We start from the raw sequence: 18,068 nt of genomic DNA, 5'->3' as shown, positions 1-18,068 counted from the left end.
AGTTCATTGGTACAGCAAAAGGAAATTTGCTGTAAGAGTCTACCACAATCAACCAAAAAATGTTACAAAAAGGATCCGCAAAAATCTATGTGCACACATTGCCATGGTGATTGCGACTAAGGCCAAGTAGAGAATTTTTTTGGTGGAGTGGACTGATTTTCCACAAATGCAGGACACTGTGATGTCAACCATGGCCTTTGCAATTTTCGTAGAGTTCAGAGGAATGGACTGAAGCAATTCAGAATCATGAGCATCGATGTTACAACAAGATGCAGCAGAAGTGTCAATGTCTGTGTCAGGGTCAATCAGCAGACATGAAAGAGCGTCCGCATTACCTTGTAGCTGTAGGTGTAGGACACATGCAGCAGTCCTCAGCAGTTAGGAGGCCTAAATCAGATGCAATGTCTAACAGAAAGAAGAAGGTACTGGTGCTGAGAAGTTTGCATGGTAGAGGTGTGGGTCAGCAGTTCCAGCAAGGTTGAGGAGTGAGTACCAGGTCACCAGCATTGTGGAACCTAGAGCAGGATTGGCTCCAGTGACTGACAGCGTAGGGGAGTTATGCAGGAATTTTATGAAAGATGATAAGGTAGTGATTGTGGGTGGAGCAGGGAATAGTCTTGATAGGGACGGGGTATATGATATATGTTGTGACCTGGCAAAGATAGCTACTCAAACTGGTGGCACTAATCTGCATTTCATGCAACTGTTTCAGCATCTTGATCGGTCTCATTCTAATGCAGCTGTTAGGTGTGTTATCGTGGGGCTGGTGAGGGCACTGATGGCAGAGAGCATGGGTCACATTGCACTGGTGCCAGTTGAATCCATCAAGAAATTGAGTTACACTAAGCATGGCCTGCACCTCAATAGGTATTGGAAGGGGAGGCTGGCAAAGCTTATAGGTGACAGTGTAGTGGGTGATGGTGGGTCCACTCATGGAAAAATTCCTGTAGTAGTTGGTGTTAAGAGCTGCACCTTTTTTAGATTGAAGTCAGCTGATAGGTATACCTGCTTAAAGGAAGTCCCTCTAACTAAGGAATCACCTTCAGGGGAGGTCAGGTATCCAAGTAGAGAAGGAATTAGCATATTTCATCAAAATATAAGAGGTAATAGAGATAAAAATAATGAACTGCTTATAGATGTTGACTCTGAGATTGTTGATATATCAGAGCACCACTTAAATAATTTGACAATTCAGAGGAATCCTTTACCAGAATATAGATTAGCTGGCAGTTTTTCAAGGAGTTCCTTGTGGAGTGGGTGTGTGGCCATGTACGCAAAAAAAAAAGAAACAGTATTCCATTTGAGTCCATGGATATATCATGGTACTGCACTGAACAGATATTTGAATGTTGTGCAGGGGCAGTTGAATTTAGTGAAACTAAACTTCTAATTGTTGTTGTTTATAGGTCCTCAACTCTGACTTCAGAGCATTTCTGCTCAAGCTAGAGACAGTTCTTGGTTCACTTTATAGGAAGTAAAATAATTAGTTGTATGTAGTGACTTCAATATTAATTTTGTATGTGATTCCTGAAGAGGGGCAGCTGCCTTTTCAGTAGTTGCAGGGGAAACAGTCTGGATGATTGACTGATCTGGCCTTGTAACGCTAACCAAAACGGCCTTGCTGTGATGGTACTGCGAATGGCTGAAAGCAAGGGGAAACTACAACCATAATTTTTCCCGAGGGCATGCAGCTTTACTGTATCATTAAATGATGATGGCGTCCTCTTGGGTAAAATATTCCGGAGGCAAAATAGTCCCCCATTCGGATCTCTGGGCAGGATATAGATTAGCTGGCAGTTTTTCAAGGAGTTCCTTGTGGAGTGGGTGTGTGGCCATGTACGCAAAAAAAAACAGTATTCCATTTGAGTCCATGGATATATCATGGTACTGCACTGAACGGATATTTGAATGTTGTGCAGGGGCAGTTGAATTTAGTGAAACTAAACTTCTAATTGTTGTTGTTTATAGGTCCCCAACTCTGACTTCAGAGCATTTCTGCTCAAGCTAGAGACGGTTCTTGGTTCACTTTATAGGAAGTAAAATAATTAGTTGTATGTAGTGACTTCAATATTAATTTTGTATGTGATTCCTGAAGAGGGGCAGCTGCCTTTTCAGTAGTTGCAGGGGCAACAGTCTGGATGATTGACTGATCTGGCCTTGTAACACTAACCAAAACGGCCTTGCTGTGATGGTACTGCGAATGGCTGAAAGCAAGGGGAAACTACAACCATAATTTTTCCCGAGGGCATGCAGCTTTACTGTATCATTAAATGATGATGGCGTCCTCTTGGGTAAAATATTCCGGAGGCAAAATAGTCCCCCATTCGGATCTCTGGGCAGGGAGTACTCAAGAGGACGACGTTATCAGGAGAAAGAAAACTGGCGTTCTATGGATCGGAGCATGGAATTAGTGAGGTTTGCCGATGACATAGTAATTCCGTCAGAGACAGCAAAGGACTTGGAAGAGCAGTTGAACGGAATTGACAGTGTCTTGAAAGGAGCATATAAGATGAACATCAACAAAAACAAAACGAGGATAATGGAATGTAGTCGAATTAGATCAGGTGATGCTAAGGGAATTAAATTAGGAAATGAGATGCTTGAAGTAGTAAATGAGTTTTGCTATTTGGGGAGCAAAATAACTGATGATGGTCGAAGTAGAGGGGATATAAAGTGTAGACTGGCAATGGCAAGGAAAGCGTTTCTGAAGAAGAGAAGTTTGTTAACATCGAGTATAGATTTAAGTGACACGAAGTCGTTTCTGAAAGTATTTGTATGGATTGTAGCCATGTATGGAAGTGAAACGTGGACGATAAATAGTTTGGACAAGAAGAGAATAGAAGCTTTTGTAATGTGGTGCTACAGAAGAATGCTAAAGATTAGATGGGTAGATCACATAACTAATGAGGAGGTATTGAATAGAATTGGGGAGAAGAGGAGTTTGTGTCACAACTTGACTAGAAGAAGGGATCGTTTGGTGGGACATGTTCTGAGGCATCAAGGGATCACCAATTTAGTTTTGGAGGGCAGTGTGGAGGGTGAAAATCGTAGAGGGAGACCAAGAGATGAGTACACTAAGCAGATTCAGAAGGATGTAGGTTGCAGTAGGTACTGGGAGATGAAGAAGCTTGCACAGGATTGAGTAGCATGGAGAGCTGCATCAAACCAGTCTCTGGACTGAAGACCACTACAACAACAACAATGTGATTGCACAAGAAAAAAGGATGTTGTTAGATATCCTCAGCTCATATGATCTGATGCAGATGGTGTTTTTTCCTATGGTGCAGGGGAACAGTAACACAGCCATAGACAATATTTTTATTCATTTTTCAGTACTAGATGGGCATTGTGTTAGTAAAAGGGTGAATGACCTTTCAGACTATGATGCACAAATTTTAACACTAAAAAGTTTTCATACTTAAAACAAATGTCACATATATTTACAAACTATTTAGGAAAGCTAATCCAATAGCAAGAGAGAGTTTTTCTAACCTCGTTAAGGAACGAGACTGGCTGGATGCTTATAGTGTCGATAACATACATGACAAATATAATGCTTTCCTTAACTCATTTCTAATGCTCTTTTGGAGTTGCTTTCCATTAGAACATTCTAAATGGGGTACTAGCAGTAAATGGCAGCCTGGGTGGTTGACTAGTGTGATAAGGATATCATGAAGAACAAAGTGGGAATTATATCAAAATGTCAGAAGTTGTCACAATAAAGCTACAGAAGCCCATAACAAACAGTATTGTAAGGTGCTTAAAACAATATTAAGAAGGCAAAGGGTATGTGGTATGCAAATAGAATAACTAAGTCACAGGATAAAATTAAAACCATATGGTCAGTTGTAAATGAAGTGTATGGTAAGCAGCACAAGGTATACAATATTAAGTCAGTTTGTAAGAGAAATATTTCTGTTACTGATAAATCAGATGTATGTACAGTATTTAACAATCATTTTCTGAGCAGTGTTGGTGAGTTAAATAAAACTGATGTCTGGATACTCCTCTGTGATACTGACAAGGGTGAGATTGAGTCAATAATTAAATCACTGAAGACTGATGACTCTCATGGATACGATGGAGTGCCTAGCAGGATATTAAAGTACTGTGCTGCACATGTTACCCCTGTACTTAGACATATTTGTAATTTTTCCTTTAATAATGGTCAGTTTCCTGAATGATCAAAGTACTCAGTCATAAAGCCACTTTATAAAAAGGGAGAAATGGATAATGTAGACAATTTTAGACCTAAATTCTATGCCATCAGTGTTTGCTAAAGTTATTGGAAAGGTTGTTTATGTAAGGATAATTGACCATTTTATTTGGCATAATTAGCTATCAAATGTACATTTCGGTTTTAGAAGTGGTTTAGCAATGGAAAATGTTATATTCTATTTTCTCTGTGAGGTACTGAATGGATTAAACAAATCGTATCAAATTCTAGGCATCTTTTTTTATTTAACTGAGGCATTTAATTGTGTTGATCACAAAATATAGCTCCCGAAGTAGGACCATCATGGAATTTGGGGAGTACCTCACAGTTGGCCTATTTCTTACTTCAGCAACAAACAGCAAAAGGTCATTATCCACGCAGTTGAGAATGGTTATGATGAAGGGTCTGAGTGTGGCACAGTCAAATGGGGAGTGCCCCAGGGATCAGTGTTGGGGTCACCCCTGTTTGTTGTTTGTATATATGATATGCTCTCTAGTATTTCAGGTGATTCTAAAAAGTTGTGTTTGCTGATGACACTAGCTTGTTAGTAAAGGATGTTGTGTGCAGCATTGGCACTGTTTCAAATAGTGCAGTTCATAACATTTCAAATAATGCAGTTCATAACATAAGTTCATGGTTCATAGAAAATAAACTAATGCTAAATTATAATGAGACTCAGTTTTTACAGTTTCTGACACACAATTCAATGAAACCCAAAGTTTTAATTTCACAGAAGGGTCATATGAGTAGTGAAACTGTACAGTGTTCAGGTAGATAGTAAACTGTCATGGAAAGCCCACATTCACAATCTTGGTCAAAGACTTAATGCTGCCATTTTTACTATTCGAACGGTACCTGAAGTAAGTGATTGTTCAAAATGAAAAGTAGTCTGCTTTGCTTACCGTATTTTCATGTAGCAGAGACGCTGAGTCGCAGATAGGCATAACAAAAAGATTCACACAATTGTAGTTATTGGACATTAAGGCCTTTGTAACTGTAGACACACACACACACACACACACACACACACACACACAAACAGCTCACACACACAACTGCAGTCTCAGCCAACTGAAAGTGTGCTTTCCTGAGACTGCGGTTGTGTGTACGAGTTGTGTTTGCGTGAGTGTGTGTGTATATGTGTGTCTATTGTTGACAAAGGCCTTAAAGGCCAAAAGCTAGAATTGTGTGAATCTTTTCATTCTGCCTATCTGCAACTCAGCACCTTTGCTATATGGTGAGTGACAACTTCTCCTTCTCTACTATTGTTACATCACATCCTGGACCTTCCATTGTTTGATTTTTGCTTATTTTCAGTCGCTTATGGTGTATGGTATTATAAACACATCAAAAAAAGTTTTGAATCGCCTTTGATCCAAGAGTTCCAGAACCTATACAGAAAATTGGAATAGAGATTAAAATAAACATCATTTCCGCCATTTTTAATGCTCATGAAAACCACTCATTGCATGTTGAACCACCACATAGCGACACTTTTAGAGGTGGTGACCCAGACTGCTGTACACACTGGTACCTGTAATACCCAGTAGCACGTCCTCTTGCATTGATGCATGCCTGTATTCGTCGTGGCATACTAGCCACAAGTTCGTCAAGGCACTTGTTGTCCTGATTGTCACAATCCTCATCGGCAATTCTGCGTAGATCCCTCAGAGTGGTTGGTGGGTAATGTCAGAAATAAACAGCCATTTTCAATCTATCCCAGGCATGTTCGATAGGGTTCATGTCTGGAGAACATGCTGGCCACACTAGTTGAGTGATGTCATTTTCCTGAAGGTGGTCTTTCACAAGATGTTCACGATGGGGTTGCGAATTGTCATCCATGAAGACAAATGCCATGCCAATGTGCTGCCAATATGGTTTCACTATTGGTCAGAGGACAGCATTCACGTATTGTACAGCCACTACGGTGCCTTCCATGCCACCCCAAAACATCAGGGAACCTCCACCTTACTGCACTCGCTGGACAGTGTGTCTAAGGCATATATCTTGACCGTGTTGCCTCCAAACACATCTCTGACGATTGTCTGGTTGAAGGCATATGTGACACTCATCGGTGAAGAGAACATGAGCGGTCCATTCGGCATGTTGTTGGGACCATCTGTACTGCGCTGCATGGTGTCGTGGTTGCAAATATGGACCTCGCCACATATGTTGGGAGTGAAGTTGTGCATCATGCACACAGTTTGAGTCATAACACGACATCCTGTTTCTGCACAAAAAGCATTATTCAACATAGTGGCATCACTGTCAGGGTTTCTCCAAGCCATAATCCATAGGTAGTGGTCATCCAATGCAGTAGTAGCCCTTGGGCAGCCTCAGTGAGGCATGTCATCAACAGTTCCTGTCTCTCTGTATCTCCTCCATGTCCGAACAACATCACTTTGGTTCACTACGAGATGCCTAGACACTTCACTTGTTGAGAGCTCTTCCTGGCACAAAGTAACAACACGGACACAATCAAACTGCAGTATTGACCGTCGAGGCATGGTTGAACTACAGACCCTAGGCATGGTTGAACTACAAACAACATGAGCTGTGTACCTCCTTCCTGGTGGAATACCTGGAACTGGTCAGCTGTCAACCCCTTCCGTCTGATAGGCGTTACTCATGGATGGTTGTTTACATCTTTGGGCTGGTTTAGTGTCATCTCTGAACAGTCAAAAGGACTGTGTCTGTGATACAATATCCACAGTCAAGGTCTATCTTCAGGAGTTCTGGGAACCGAGGTGATGCAAAACTTTTTTAGATGTCTGCTTTTTGGGCTAACTCTTCCCATTCTAAAATGATATTTTTGGCTCAGAAGTGGACAGTTCAGGCAAGAAGTGGTGTAAGCTCGCGAACCTCTTCTCAGCCCCTGTACACCAGTGTGGATATTTTGAGATTGCCTTCTTACTATATATATATACATTTTACTGTTGTTCCTTGTTAATAATATCATCTTATTCCTAATAATTAGCAGCTTTCACGCAGTTAATACTTGGCAGGAATCCGATCTGCATTTGGATTGCACTTCCTTAACTCTTGTGCAGAGAGGTGTGCAATATACTGGTGCATCATTTTCAATAAGCTACCACAAGAATTCAAAAATCTTAGTGGTAATCCGTGCACTTTCAAATTAAAACAGAAGATTTTCCTCATGGGACACTCCCTTCTATTCTGCTGAGGAGTTCCTTGAAAAATTAAGCTGGTTCTTATGTTATGTTGTTGATTGCATTTACTTAAACTTATGGCTAGACTTTTTTTGTGTTCATAAACATTTTATTTTATCTGTTATTACTTTTATGTTGTAATTTCATGTACTGACTCATTCCAAGACCTTGGAGATTTGCTCCTCAATTTGGTTCTACAGAACAAGACGTGTAAATACATAAATAAATGTTAAGCTGTCAGACGACACACAATTTCATACTGGTATTGAGACAACAACAAATTCCAACTTCGCAATTTTTGGGCAGTTCATTCAGAAACCAGCTTCATCAGATGAAACAAGGACTGCAATGGCTTGTAATCCGTTTATAAGTAGGATTTTCTGCCATACAGATAGTGGTGGAATTTGGTGATGCCATACGCAGCAGTCAGTGTCTCTTTTTCTATGTGTAAATAGTTACATTGAGCTTTGGACAAAAGCAATAGGCCTGACTTTATTACCAAATCTGTGTGAGAGCACTGCACCGATTTTGTAAGTGGAAGCATCAACTTGCAACACAACTGGTTTGTCAGGATCAAAGTGAACCAAGCATTGATCATTCAGCAATGCGTCTTTAAGTTTTTGAAGAGCTTCTTGGCACTCATCTGTCCAAACCAAGGGCAAGTTCTTGTGGCGGAAGTGATGCAATGGAGCTGCAACCTGTGCAGCATTTGGCATGAACTGAATATAATAGTTCATTTTCCCCAAGACTGACCGCAATTCTGTGACATTGCAAGGAACTGGCAGATCATATATAGGTAAAAAATGTGACTGAAGAGGATGTACAGTTGACTGTTTATGACATGACCAAGATACTGCAATGCAGGTTTAAAAAAATTACACTTGTCCAGCCTACACATTAGACCTGCATCAGATAACACACGAAACAAAGCACTCAATTTTGCAATGTATTCTTCAGGTGTACGGTCTGTTACAACAGTATCGCCAAAATAGTTTGAACAGTTTGGTACTTGAGCAGTCAGCTGTTCCAGATACCATTGGAAAATGGCAGGTACAGAAGCACTACCAAAAGGCAAATGCAAAAATTTACACAGGCCCAAAAGAGTGTTCACAATACACACAGTTTGAGATTCTTCATCTAGTGGTATTTGAAGATACGCATCGCACAAATCAATTTTTGGAAAGTAGCGACCAGCACCTAATCTTTGCATGAGATCCTCCGTGCGTGGCAATAGATAATTATCAATCACATTTTGTGGGTTGATGGTGGACTTAAAGTCAACACAGAGGTCAATGTGACCTAAAGGTTTGGGGAGCAAAACCAGTGGACTTGCCCTTTGACTGGCTTGTGTGGGTGCAAAAGCTCCGATATCTTGCAGTTCTTTAAGGTCAGCAGCCACATTGTCCCATAATGCAATGGGAGCAGTTCTGGCCTGGCAAAATTTCGACTGAGCTTTGCCTTTCATAGTAACATTTCAGGGAATTCTTTCAGCAAGCTAGCTACACTGTCTTTGGCATTGAATGCAGTCACTGACAACACTTTGTCCTGAATTTTAAATCCAAACAAAGCAAACGAATCAAGGTCACATATGTTCTCACAATCACATGATTGTAGCACAATGAAAGTCACAGTTCACATATGCGAGGAATACGTGGCAGGCAAAGTATATTTTCCAAGAATAGGAATGTCTTATCCCTTATAAGCCATCAGGTGCGTGCTAGTTTCAGACAGGTATGGGGAGCCTAACAGTTCATATGTGTTATGATCCAGCAATGTAACAGAGGCACCCGCGTCCAACTGAAATTTCAGATGTATTCTACTAAGATGTAAATGAACAAAAAGTTTGTTGGACTGGCGTAGCAATGAAGAAACTGTTTGCTTGCTAGTTTTGCTTCGAATAAACTGCATTGATTACATGGACCTTGTGACTAGATTTTTGTGAGTGGACAGAATTCTAAGTTTGTTCCATTGCAAACATACAGATTGTATGTGACCTTTCTTGCCACAAACAGAACACTGTGCTTGTCTGGATGGGCAATCTTGGTGTTTGTGCCATGAATAGCACTAAGGGCATGACTTAATTCTATTCACTGATGTAACCACGTGTTTAGAGAACTGTTTACATGGCTTGATACACGCGTGCTGTTGCTGCCCACTGGGCCAGTTGCTAGCAAGGGATGACTCAACCCGACAAATTGGTGGCTACTCAAATTTATTGGCCATTGTGGCACCTGAATCATACTGATCTAGAATTTGCACTACATGATGAAATGATCGATCTGACTGTTCAAAATCTGTTCTCTAAGTTTGACACTAGTTTTATTGTACAAGCCCACATCACACAACATAACATCTGAATATAAAGCACCATAAGCACATTTGAATTTGCATTTCTTTGTCATATGCTGCAAATCTGTTACCCACTCAAGATAAGTTTGTTCTGATTTTTCTTGCCACATAAAAATTGGTACTTAGCTGCCACCACACCTCACTCATTGGACGAAATACTTAGTTAGAGAACCTACAACCTGATCATAGGAAAGTCCACTCAGAGTGGAATTAGGGAACAATTTCTGAATGAGGTGAAAGGCTGCACTTCTGCACTTCCTACCATTGACAAAAAGTAATGTAGATTCACTGTACCTGATAGTTTGTGAGCAATGATGCGGGCTTCATATTGTTGCAACCAGTCGAACCATTCCTCTTCTTTTTTGTTAAACTGGCAAAAAGGCAATATGTCACTTGGAGCTACAGTTGTTGCATGTTGGTTGGCTGTTCGTGCTGCATTCACTGCTTGGTTGGCCAGCAACTGCAGTACCATGTTTAGAAGGGTTGCAATCTGAAGCATCTGAAACTCAAACACCTCTGTTAGCTGTGTTGCATCTATAGCTTGTAGCTGAGACACCTGAGCAGGGGGTGGGATAGATGGGTTGCTCATTTTGAAGTAGGCAAATGCAATAAACAGACAATGGAAGCAATAAAAATAAGCACACAAGCAAAGAAAATTTCTGCAACGCCAACCTGAAGACACTGATAAGGAAAAACACTATAAGAGACACTGGTAAAACATGTAAACATGCTCCTGCAAAGAAAAGACAAGATAGAGTTAAGGCCCCAGAAAAACACAAAAACCCACTACAAAATAAAACAGAGACAATCTGTAGCAACTGGTCGCTCTGGGTTCGAAGCATTAACAGTCTGTCACTATGGCGTTGCTCCTATGTCATCGGCATCATGTTATTCATACATCTCATCACCATGTTTTTGTGTCTAGGAATCCTGCATACTTGGTTCACTAGACAAACAATCAAACAACTCATATTAATGAGTTTTATTACAACAAGACAAATACAAATACTTACATCAACGTAACTGCAGTGGCTGCTGATCTCTAACTGAGGTACATAGAGATTGCTAATGAAGAGGCTACAATGCATTGGCTAACTAAGTGGTTAATGTTGAAGCTGCTATCGAAGTGTGCTGCCACCAGTTGGGTGTGGCGATTATGTCATTTTCATCTAAAGGCCACTGCTGTCGCATTGTCGTCCTGGAGGAAGATCAGTCAGCGTGCAAATGGCTGACCTCTTGTCACAGCCTTCTCTTCTCCGTCGTTCCTGACTGGCATGATGGCACTAACTTTATGCCATAACAACGGCCACTGAGGAAGTGGTAGTTTCTATCCAATGTCCTGCACACCATCCTGAGTCAACCATCCTTGGATTTAATAGTGTCCATAATACCAAACTATTACACTATATTAAAAATCTTGTGAAGGAAATAGCTATTTTTATTTTATAACAAACAGAAGAAGCACTTTAAAAATCATAAATGAATATTTGGACCTAAGTTCTAGTATTAAACTCATGTTTTTCTTTCCTCTTGCTACAGATTTTTATTTGTGACCTCATCAACAGGAATATGCAAGTTATTATGTTCAAATTAGATTTTTTTCCATTATGTAATTTGTATCTGTTTCAGATAAAGCAAAGAAATGTATATTTCAAATATAATTTAAACAGTAAAAACATAGAAGAGAGATACACCTGTTTGTGTTATGTAACTGTTGATGATGGAAACTGGCATACTGTTAAGGTAAGTTTCAGGCTCAAGACGAAAATACTGGGAAAAGTTCTTTTTATTGCTTGATAAGTTAAACTGCACCTTTTAATGAAATTTTCAGGTTTCACGATATGGGTCATTATCAACTCTGCAGCTAGATGACGGTGAATTCACACGGTATAATCAAACATCAGTATTTGAAGGGCATCAGTGGTTGGTAATTGATAAACAGGAAGGAATCCATGCTGGTGGGAAAGCTGAATACACAGGCATGGACACTTTAGAAATTTATGCTGATTTTAAGAACGGTGAGTGTTGAATAAACCTTCACTATCACATTCTATATACTATACTCATAATCAATCGAAATTGATACAAGGGATGAAATCATAGTTGGCCAAATCAGCCAGAAGACTTATGACCCCAAAAGACAACACAATATGGAAAAACTGTTAAGTACAAATAATTAAGAAACTGCAACTGTAGTTATCTGTAATGTGCACATACCTATATGTATGTACTCTGCAATTAGATGATGATATTTACTTCACATTCTAAATTTACATTTTTACTTTTTTAGTGCCATTGATATAACTGATGCACAGTGCAGAGGGTGCAAACTATATTTTGAGAAGTACAACACAGAGTTATTTAAAATGACTAATAAGTAAGTTTTTATAAAATAACTTGTTTAAAAAAAATGATAAAAAAGAAAAAAATGTCTTTCAATCATTGATTCAGAGTGTACTAAATTGATCATAACAAAATACTACACCTCTCAGTTTGGGTTAAACTAGACCACATAATCCATATTAATCTTTATTTATCAAGTTTAGAGGCTTCTTTACATCCCATGTCATATGTTCAACAAGTTACTATAAGCAATCACATTTATGTGGCAGGACAAATATTCTTGCAGTCATTAAATACCGACAACCTGATTATCATTACTTCTCCAGTGTTGTGAAGCACTTTGGAAATTACCAGTAAGAGATTAGTGCCTCAGATTTTGCTAGATTTATAGATTTTTACATTTATGTCATAATAGGGTGACCACATTTTATTGTGGCTTTAAGGGAGATCACCAGTTACTGATCTACATTTTAAGGGAGGTTTTAGGAGAGATTTAGTCACAACACATTTCAACCACACACCTACATCATATTTTCTTGGAGTGGGTGACAATGGAGATATAAATAAAAAACTAGCATACTTTGCTGACTTTTAACCTTTTATATGTTCAGTATCATAATTTGAGGTAACTCCACAAACCGAGAGAAATAAAACAGCACACTGTAAGCTTAGTTAACACTGGAGGCCACGGACTTCAACCTAGAATATTGTTCCTCCCATTTCTTCAAATAAACACGAGAGTAGTTAATCTTCTTGCTTCGTGGAGTTTTTACGTCTTTATTTTCACTGCGAGAACATATGATGAGAACTGATTCTCTTTAGAAGCAAATGAAGACACACGTGAATGCTGATGGTATAATGGGTACAATTACAGAAAGAAGGCTACAAAAATTGAAACTGTTTGTGTTGAGCGTCCTCTGTTTTTGGTTGCTGCCAACTTTAAGTGATCTATCAGCATTGGCTGTTTCGAAGGATTGTGAAATGTTGTTGCATTCCATGAGTCAATTGAGAAATAAATAATGTAATGAGTCTGATTAAACTTGAAAGTCCCTGTAATCTGCTTTTGCAAGTCCTTCTTACTTCAGTGTGTTATGTATACCATTGCTGCTGATTGGTACAAGGTGAACGCATCTATGGGTTACGTGTACTGACCAAGAAATGAGTAAACATTCCCGTTCTCATTATACCTCTAGATGTGTGGCCAATGGTATTAATTCTCTGTTCCTCACATTGCCTTAAGCCAAAGTGTCCTCTTTCCGTAGAAGCACTTACAGAAAATGGTTCAAATGGCTCTGATCACTATGGGACTTAACATCTGAGGTCATCAGTCCCCTAGAACTTAGAACTACTTAAACCTAACTAACCTAACAACATCACACACATCCATGCCCGAGGCAGGATTCGAACCTGCGACCGTAGCAGTCGCGCGGTTCCGGACTGAAGCGCCTAGAACCACTTGGCCACCGTGGCCGGCGCACTTACAGAAGAAAGACTATAGGTCGACTGTAGTATTGACTGTAATATGAAAAGTTTTTGAAATCTGTTATATAGGTAAAGACTACACTCTGAGTTACACACTCAGAAATCACATTTGAATGTAGTCTATTTGTGAGACCATGTTATAGTTTTGTGTAAGAAAGAGAAAATTCTACTACCATGTGTTGGAATTTGACAGTGGTAGGATCATGATCTATTTATACTGTGGTTTATTGTTTTGTTGTATTATGATTAATAGAAGCCCTAATTAAGTTATAAATACTGTGTACAAAATTACAGGGAGTCTTGTTCAGTGTTAGTGATTTCAACATTTTCTCAATACTTCTGACATTAGTATATGTACCACATATCCTAGCCATGGTGTGAGAATTAAACTGAGGCAGTATTTCTGGATATTACTTTGAACAACAAATTTGAAAACAGAGTTAATCATGTCCGCCTTCGCATTGCTATCCTCAGTTTCACTTGTTGTGCCATCTATGAGTGTCTAGAGATTATCTTAGGTGCCATTGATAGCCTTAACATTTGACAAGAATTTCTTTGGGTTTTGTAAGATATCTTTCTTTAAGATTCTGTTACAGTATCATTGAAGGTTTCACACATTGCCCTTCTACAGCCAAATTCATTTCATTTGGTGTGTCTCTATTTATAGCCCTACGAAACAATCAGGAGTCCAGGAAGGAATAACTACAGTCCAAGGTGGAATAACAACATTATTATGAAAAGGATAGATTGCTGCTCACTATATAGAGGAGACATTGAGTTGCAGACAGACCCCTCCCCCCCCCCCCCCCCATTAAAAAAAAAATGTCTCTCCCATCACCTACCACCTCCCACACTCCCATTCTCTGGCCAAAAAAGCACACTCCCCTCGTGACTCAGTATCATCCAGGACTGGAGCAACTGAAACATCCTGTGCCAGGGTTTCAACTACCTCTCTCCATGCCTTGGAATGAAGACTATTCTATCCACTATACTTCCCATTTCTGCTACACTCGTATTTCACTGTCCACTGAAAATACACACTATTGATGTGCATCCTTATTGCAGCCCTGCTCCCAACTCCTTGCCTCATGGCTCATATCTCTGTAATAGACTTAGATGCAAGACCTGTCCCTTACATCCTCCCACCATGACCTACTCCAGTCCAGTCACCAGTCGTATGCTGCACTTATCCCATCAAAGACAGCAGAGCTACTTGTGTAAACGGTCATGTGATATACAAATTTAGCTGCTACAATGTGCTGTATTCTACATGGGCATGACAACCAACATGGTGCCTGTCTGCATGAATGGCCACCTACAACTGTGCTCAAGAGACAGCTAAAACACCCGTTGCTGAACATGCTACCTAGTGCAACATGGTTCACTTCAGTAACTGCTTCACAGCAAGCACCATCTGCATCCTTCCTACCAACACCAGCTTTACTGAAATGCGCAGGTGGGAACTCCCCTGCAATATATCCTATGTTCCCATAACCACCCTGGACTCAGCATTCACCACTGTCCTTCACCCACCTATCACCTTTCCTGCTTCCACTCCAGCTCTACACAGCCTTCTATTCCACCAAAGCAGCCACTAGTCTTTTTTCCTCTCCTCTACTTCCCTCCTTTTCCACTCCCAAGTGCACCTAGCAGCCCAGCATTGTCCCCACCACATCTACGCATGCTTCCACAAGCAGCACTTTATCGTCCCCCACCTCTACCCTGCTATCCCTCCCCTCCCCGCCCCATCCCAGTCTCTCCCTTACCCCTGTCATCCACAGATTGCTTCTCCCATCATGTGCATTGCTTACAGTCCAGCCCCAGTTGCCAGACAGTGGTCATGTGTGAGTGAGTTGTGTTCATGTGAATGCATGTGTGTTTTATGCTTGAAGAAGAAGGCCTTTTGGCTGAAAGCTCAAATGTATAGATGGTTTTTTTGAATGTCTGCAACTGTATGGTGAATAGGAATCTATCCTTTTCATAATATTGTCATTATTTTATCCTGTATTTTCCATTGTTTGATTTCAATCTGAAGTTTAAGAGAATCATGGAAGAATCAACGTGGAAACAACTGGGATACTGAACTACTGATGAATGATGGGATGCATGTGAAGCTCTCTAACGTTGTAGACATTGTGAGAAATACCACAACAAGCAGTTCAGTTGAAGAGAAATGGATGTCTTCAAAAAGGGCAATCACAAAAATTAGGCAGAAAAATATAGAGACAACAAAGGTAGTTGTGAAGAAACCTTGGGTAACAGATGAAGTACTTCAAGTGATCAGTAAAAGCAAAAAGCACAAAATTGTCTAGGAAAATACAGGAATATAGCAAAATGTCACTTAGGAACAAAACAAATAGGAATTCAGGGAACCTAAGGTGAAATGGCTGCAGGAATAAACTGAAGAAATGAAATAAGAAATGGTTGTCCGAAGGACAGATCCAGCATTGAGAAAAGTCAGTTCCACAGTCAAATGTAGAGAAATCTGTGGCTAGAGGAAAACAATACATTCAAGACCTCTATGGCAGGAAAACAATAAATTAATACATTGAAGGCCTCTGTAGGAGGTGAGAGGGGGGGGGGGGGGGTTGTCGGCACGGCATGATAAAAGCACAAATGGGAACTGATGTGGAAAACGTAAGGGATCCAGGGGATTCCGCTTTGGAAGGCTTGCAATCAAATTAGGTGCAGGGCATAGACAACATCCTATCAGAATTTCTAAAATCATTGGAGAAATGACAACCAAACAACTGCTCAAGTTAGTATGTAGAATCTATGAGGCCAGAGATATACCATTAGTATAACTTTCAAAAAAATATCACCCACACAATCCCAAAGAAAGTAAGGGCAGATAAGTGCAAGAATTTTTGCACAATCTACTTAATAGCTCATGTATTGAATTAGCTGACAAGAATAACATACAAAAGAATGGAAAAGAAAATTGAGGCTGTGTTAGCTGACAATCAGTTTGACTTCAGGAAGGATACCAGAGAGGCAATTCTGACGCCCTTGATAATGGAAGCAAGACTTGTGAAAAATCATGACATGTTCATAGCACTGGCTGACTTAGTAAAAGCATTGAAGAATGTAAAATTGTGTCATATTTTCAAAATTCTGAGGAAAATAGGTATAAGTTATTAGGAAAGGTGGATAATACGCTGCACATATAAGAATGAAGAGGGAAAAATTACAATGGAACAGCATGAATAAGATACTCATATTAAAAAGGGTGTAAGACAGGGATGTAGTCTTTTGTCCCGATTGGTCAAGGTAGAAATCAAAGAATAAATGACAAAAATGAAAGGAAGGTTCAAGGATGAGTTTAAAATTCAGAATGAAAGCTATCAATGATATGATCATTATTGGAATGAACATTGTAATGAGCAAACACTATGGATTCAGAGTAAACAAAAAAAGGACAAGAATAATGAGAATAGAAGAAATAAGAATAAGGATCGAGGACCACAAAGTACATGAAGTGAAAGAATTCTGCCATCTTTGAAGCAAAATAACACCTGATAGACAAAGCAAAGAGGACATAAAACCAGACTAGCACAGGCAAAGAGGCCATTCCAGGCCAAAAATTTCTAGTAATACCAAAAATTTTTCTTAATTAGATGAAGGAATTTCTAAGATTGTATGTTTGGAGCGCAGTATTGTATGGAAGCAAGTTTTGGGCTTTGGGAAAACTGGAAAAGTAAACAGCTGAAACTATAGAAAGATCTTGAAAGGTAGGTGGGCTGGTAAGGTAAGAAATGGAATTCTCTACAGAATCAGCGAGGAAAGGAAAGTGTGGACAATATTGAAAATAAAGAAGAGACACAAAGATGGGTCATGTGTTAAGACATCAAGGAATAACTTTTATGGTATCAGAGGGAGCTGTACAAGGTAAAAACTGTTGAGGAAGAGACAGATTGGAATAGCTCCAACAAATAAATAAAGATGTTGGGCGCAAGTCAATTCTGAGTTGAAGAGGTTGACACAGGAGAGGAATTCTTGGCAGGCTGCTTCAGATTTGTTGCAATGCTGATTATTAGAAAAGTAAGTTATCCAGCTACCAATTAGTGCATTGAAATATCAAACTGTCAAAAATGCAGTGCTTTAGATTACAAGAAGTGCTGATATGGTATACTTTACTGAACCAAGATATTAAATTCCATATTAGTCCCTATTTAAAAAAACTACATTACAAACTAATGCCTCTCTATGTAATTTAGTTAAATGTAAGTATTTCTTCTTGTTTTAGCTGCTTTTATATCACATTCTTATTTCTTTTATTCTATTTGCCTAAATCAAACAGTCCTATTTTCCTGTTGCTATTAATTTATTATGATTTTAATTCTGAAGTTCTTCAACATCGAACAGTGAAAATCAATGGCACAACAGATGTTCCTGCACTACTTTATTTTGTGTGTAAATTGTTTGATGGTATGGATCTGAGGCAGAACGTCAGAAGCATGAACTAAAATTATAGATTTAGCTGATATGCTTATTATGTAATATGCACA

General features: G+C 39.5%; 1 protein-coding gene across 1 annotated transcript in view; it reads left to right on the top strand.

Annotated features, from left to right (window-relative positions):
- LOC126195343 (putative neural-cadherin 2) overlaps positions 1-18,068 on the top strand; it is a 105,592-nt gene that overhangs the window by 32,427 nt on the left and 55,097 nt on the right. Inside the window, exons 3-4 of the mRNA XM_049933915.1 lie at positions 11,365-11,478; positions 11,567-11,753. Coding sequence (XP_049789872.1) covers positions 11,365-11,478; positions 11,567-11,753 — 301 coding nt within the window. The remainder of the gene's footprint in view (positions 1-11,364; positions 11,479-11,566; positions 11,754-18,068) is intronic.

Source organism: Schistocerca nitens, chromosome 7 (assembly GCF_023898315.1).
Source record: "Schistocerca nitens isolate TAMUIC-IGC-003100 chromosome 7, iqSchNite1.1, whole genome shotgun sequence".
Taxonomy (NCBI): Eukaryota; Metazoa; Arthropoda; class Insecta; order Orthoptera; family Acrididae; genus Schistocerca; species Schistocerca nitens.
The sequence above is the reverse complement of the archived record's forward strand: the minus strand, read 5'-3'. Positions and strand labels throughout refer to the sequence as shown.